General features: G+C 52.5%; 1 gene segment (V, D, J or C); it reads left to right on the top strand.

Annotated features, from left to right (window-relative positions):
* Window positions 1–450: 450 nt before the first annotated feature.
* LOC116818631 (immunoglobulin heavy variable 4-4-like) lies at window positions 451–4,833 on the top strand (the record flags this gene model as incomplete). The annotated part of the segment is given in 2 exon segments: window positions 451–754; window positions 4,778–4,833. Coding segments are annotated over 2 exon segments (360 nt in total), but the record flags the coding sequence as incomplete, so codon positions are not given.
* Window positions 4,834–5,384: the final 551 nt, after the last annotated feature.

Raw genomic sequence — 5,384 nt, 5'->3', positions numbered from 1 at the left:
ATGGTTTGCAGCAGCATATGTCAGAGTACATAACATGGGCGACCTCTGTCTCTGGCAACTGATGGCCTGGGCCCTTCCTCCTGAAAGGTGATAGCTAAAGTGTGGAGAACAAAGGAATCAGGTGACCTCATCTCTCTCTTTCCCCCCCCAAGCCCTTGCACCTCCCATTCCCGCTGGGCGAAACCCACATGCAAATCCCTGCCCTGCTTAAACACCAGGGGATCCAGCGAGCCTCGGGCACCGCGCCGCGCTAAGGCCCGTTTCTTCCTGCTGCGGGGTGTCCCCTTCCTGCTGCACCTCGGAGAAATGGAGCTGCTGCTGCCAGGGTGTCTTTTCTGCCTCTTGGCGGCTCCCTTCTGTGAGTATTTCGGGAACACGCAGCCCCCGCTCTCCTCCCTGCCCGCAGCGCAGCGTGGAGCGTCACTTCTTCTTTTCTCCCCCTTTGCCAAGGTGTCCTGTCGCAGATCCGGCTGGTCCCGTCCGCCCCGGGAGTGGTGAAGCCCGGAGAGTCCCTCACGGTGACTTGCGCAGTGTCGGGGGACTCCATCGCTACCCGCGCCTGGTGGAACTGGGTGCGCGAACTCCCCGGCCGAGGGCTGCAATGGGTGGGGCGCATCCATTTCTCCGGGAGCACGAACTACGCCCCCGACCTGCAAACCCGAGCGAGCATTTCCAAAGATGACGCCAAGAACGAGTATTACCTGCAGCTCCGCTCTCTGACCGCTGCGGACACGGCTACCTATTACTGCACCAGGTGGGACCCACGGTGATACCCGCCGGGACAAGACCCGGGAGGGGAGAGTCCCTGAATGAGGCGGCTACGTCTCTTCCCTGTTTCAACCGCCCTGCCCTCTCCCAAGGCGCCTGAGATCTTCCCGCCCCCTTGCGCTGATAGCTCATTTCCAACCCTGAAATGTTTGCAGTGGGTTTCCCCTAAATAGTTCGAATCTTCACTGTCCGGGAGGAAGTGTGATTCGGGCACCGGGGAGCTGGCCAGAGGCGCATCTGCCCTGTTTACTGCTCTGCAAGACCTGAGCAAGGAATTCGGGCGCCTAATAATTCCCGTTGAAACACCTTTAAAAATCCGGCCATTCAATATTCTCTGTGACTGCCCCCACCCCTCAGGTCTACCAGAGACTTAGAATCATAGAACAGTAGGACTGGAAGGGACCTCGAGAGGTCATTAGGCCAGTTCCCACCACTCATGGCAGGACTAAGGTTTATCTTCTGGACCATCCCTGACAGTGTTTGTCCAACCCGCTCTTAAAAATCTCCAGTGATGGAGATTCCACAGCCTCCCTAAGCACAAGACTCACCTTCCACAGCTCCCTCTAGGCCACATTTCCATAGCTGGGCACCTAAAGTTGCAGATGTGCAAATCCCACTAGATGCCTAAGTACCTCAGCAATTTAGCTCGCCAAAGGTCACCTATTTTTACGATATTTAGGTGCTTACCGCGTAGATATTTCCCTAACTCCCATTGATTTCAATGAGTTGTTGACACCTGAATACTTTTGAAAATCCCAATACCTTCCTATCTGGATGTTTAGGAACCTAAATGCCTCTGAGAGTCTGTCTTTCTCTGCCTCAGTTTTCAGTCTGTGTAATGGGGATAATGACACTTCCCTACGTCACAGGAGAGTTATGAGCGCAAACACACTGAAGATCGTGAGGGGCTCAGGCACTGTGGTAATTAGGGCATATCAGTGACTGAAATGGATGGTAAAAATTTCCTAATTCCTGTAAGCGCTTTATCTGCAAATGAAATAGAAATTAGCTTACATGTTTTCCAGAAAATACTATTGTTATTGGCATTTGTTGAAAGATAATTGCTTTTTGTAAGTGATTGTATTTTTACTTTCAGGATTTCTTCTTCTTTCTCTCTTTAAGACAGGTAAAAGTTTTTGAGGGAAACAGCCTATTTCCCACCCCAGCCTGTGAATCAAACCTCTCCATCTGGTCCAATCCTCCTTGTTAGTTCAGTCAATGAAAACAGATCTGCCTATTTACACTGGTCAAGTCCTGCTAACATGACGATATCTGGTGGAGACCAGTTCAATACCCTCCCGTCATCGGGCAGGGCTGACCGGCATTTCATCCGACGTTACTGGAGCAGAGCCAGGCGCTAACTCATAAGGTTATTTCCCAGTTACTCAAAGCACTTCTTTACTTTCTGCCCGCGAAGCTGATCTGAGAGATCATCACCCAGACAAAATCAAAACCCTCAGTCTCGCCCGATGAAAGGGTCCAGGTTCCAGCCAGAGAGATCCCCACCGCAACAGAAATTGAATAGCAGCTGGTCAATTCTCCATGTTCCGTCGCAAGGGCACAGCAACTCGACCTGTCCTCTCATTAGCCCAGCACCAGCTCCGCCGCCCCTTTCATCTCCGCATCCCGCTGGGGTGAAACGCCCATGAAATCCCTGCCCCTGGGTTCCTTGTAAATACAAACCCTGGGCTAGCGCCTTAGCTCTCCCCAACATGAACTGCCCGGTCCTGCTTCTGGGGAGTTTCCTCATTTTATGAAAACGAGAATGAAATCTCTGTGGCTTTTCCTTTCTGTTCTGCCGCTTCACTGAGTGTCTCTCGACAGCGGGAGATCGGCAGATGCACAGAGCGTTCGATGCTAATTTCCTCCATGTTTTTTCCCTTCCCCAGTTCCTCTCCCAGGTCAGCTGTCCCGTCCGGCCTGGGTGGTAAGCCTGGACAGTCCTCGCACCACCGCGCCGTTCTCGGGTGTCCATCACTAGCACAGCTATGCTGGAACTGGTCCGGCAGCCCCCGGAAAGGCTGGAGTGGGTAGCGACGCAAATACCCACACGACGAGAAAGTGTTCGCTGCGTCTCCCAAAGCCGACCACCATCTCTTCGATACCTCCAAGAACCAGTTTCCCCTGCAGCTTGTCTCCTCACCGCTGCGGACACCGCCACTATTACTGCCCAGAACAGCACAGCGACAACAGGAAAAGCGGGCTTGACAGAAAAAAGGAAAGAAGATTGTCTAGAGTCACTCGGCACTGTCACACTCACGTCTCCATTAGAAGCGCGTGAGACACTGGCTCCAAAGAGGTTGTGGCAGGGGGTTTCTCGTCCCTAACGCAGCTCCTTTGTAACACGGACACACAGAGATTCCTCGCAAGGCTCCCCCCAAGGGGAACCAATCAACAAAGCACCGGCAGGTCTCGTTCCCCATTCGGTGGGAGTTTGATAGCTACAGATAGTACAAATATCATACAAATACAATACAGAAACATTCATGTGTACTCTCTGTGTGTAGAACCACACTAGACGTTCCCTCATCTCACACTAAAACGTTTACCCTCTTTCGCGGTAATAACCGCTCCAAATCGCTCCTAAATCCTTGAGGTTGACTGTACTGATTCAAGTCACGAAGGATGGAGGTTTAATATCCCCGCCAGCATATTGCTGCCCCCTTTCCATGTGTGTCCCAGCACCCTGACCTGACCAGCCACAATTCCAAAACAGCCTCTTTGGTACAGCCCAGAAGCTGCCGTGTCCGTGTCGTCCTAACTCCCGCCTCCCTCCTGCCCTGAAAAGCTGTTTGCTGGTGTTACTTTGGGCAAATCCAACCTTCTCCCCCCAGTTAGACAAGGCGTGTCCTCTTAGCTAGAAGACCTCAACAGAGGGACTGTCCTCACCCTCCCTTACCCAATCCCTGCCCATTTACGATCTTCTTGCTTCCCTTGTGCTCGGTTCCCTTGCATTTTATGTGAGAACCTGCCCTCACAAGCCATGGTTGAAATTTCCCAATTTCTTCCTCAACTCCACCCAAGTGACTTCAAAAAATTAAACGCTGCCCAAATCCAGTGAGTTGGACTCAATTCCTTAAATCCTGTTCACAAAACTCCACCCCATACCGCTAAATTTCACATTGCCGCATCCTGCCCCACCCCGTGTACAACACCAGAGATGGTCCATGGATTAAGGTGTGTAATTTAGAACCCTGGCGGCATTTAGGACCAGTATCTCGGGATTTCGCTGGCAGCTGGATCCCAACCAACAATAATGCCTCTGTCTTCTCTACCCAGTGTCACCCTGAAGCGTGTGAGTGACTCTCCAAGCCATTCCTGGATTTGACCCTCAACAATCCGCGCTGAGCCAGGGAAGTCTCATAACTCCCGTTTTAAAAAAAACGACGAAAGAACTGAAGGCAGAACTCATAAGGGGGCAGATTATACCCAACCGCCCAGGCGTTATTTTGGGCATCCCACCGTACACTAACACGAGTGGGATTTGGGCACTCCACAGAAGTGGATTACCCAATGCAACAGTGATCATTGGCTGGAACATTTTAGGAAACTGACACTGAGATTTTTTGTCTTGGCTTCCTAAGCCCTAGGCCAAATCACCAAAACAATGTAGTAGCTCTGCTGACTGAGCGCCCGGTGTCTCTGGGATAGAAGACCCTGCCGAAAGAGGACATCGCCATGTACGACGCTCACCCCCGCTGACTCTATACCCTACCCTGGAACCCCAAAGCAAATCCCTGATCCGGGTGGGGGGTTCCTCTTAAAATATCAACCCAGGTTTCTAGAGCCTCAAAATCCCTCCCAGGCACGAAACTGCCGCGTCCTGCCCGCTGGGGCGGAGAGGCGTTTCCCTCACTGCATGAACACGAGAAATAAACCTCCGCTGCTTTCCCCTTCCTCTGCCTCCTCCTGTGGGGTTATCGGTAGTGGGGGAAATTAGAGACAGAGCCGAAGACTTTTCTGTGGGGAACTTTTGCTTTTTCTTTTTTCTGTCCCAATTTTTCTCCAGGTGCAGCTGTCCAGTCCGCCGGGGCGGTGAAGCCGAGCGACCCTCAGCCATCACCTGTAAAGGCTCTGATCTCTGTCGGTTTGATGCACTATTGGAGCTGGAGCCGGGCAGCCCGCCCAGAAAGGGATGGAGGGCTGGGGGTATCTGCAGCATGAACGGGAGGCGACCACAGATTTATATACTCGGCTCTCAAGTCTCGGGTCACCATCACCGAGGGAACCTCTAAAAAGTCGAAGTATTCCAGCTCGCTCGTGAAGCTGCAGACAAACCGGCACCTATTACTTGCGCCAAGACAGCAAGGACAGAGCAAGAGCCGGAGCATGGCACAAAAAGAAAGTGGATTCCTTGATAGCCAGCCGAACGTGAACAGACAATCCGTGCTCTAGGGAAAAACAGACCGAGCATTGCCCGACAGCGGGTCTGAGGAAGCCCAGCCCCGTTTCTTCCCCTACATCCACCCCTCCTAACAAGGGATGTTAAAACACTCCGCCTCCTCGCGCTGGCGCACCGAAATGTGCAGCCAGGACTCACTGAGACAGCGGTGACGGGACATGAAATGATGAATACTCCTGGGCCTGCACATCTGATGACGTCAGTCACAGTTGGG

This window comes from Chelonoidis abingdonii, unplaced genomic scaffold, assembly GCF_003597395.2.
Source record: "Chelonoidis abingdonii isolate Lonesome George unplaced genomic scaffold, CheloAbing_2.0 scaffold3285, whole genome shotgun sequence".
Classification (NCBI taxonomy): Eukaryota; Metazoa; Chordata; order Testudines; family Testudinidae; genus Chelonoidis; species Chelonoidis abingdonii.
The sequence above is the reverse complement of the archived record's forward strand: the minus strand, read 5'-3'. Positions and strand labels throughout refer to the sequence as shown.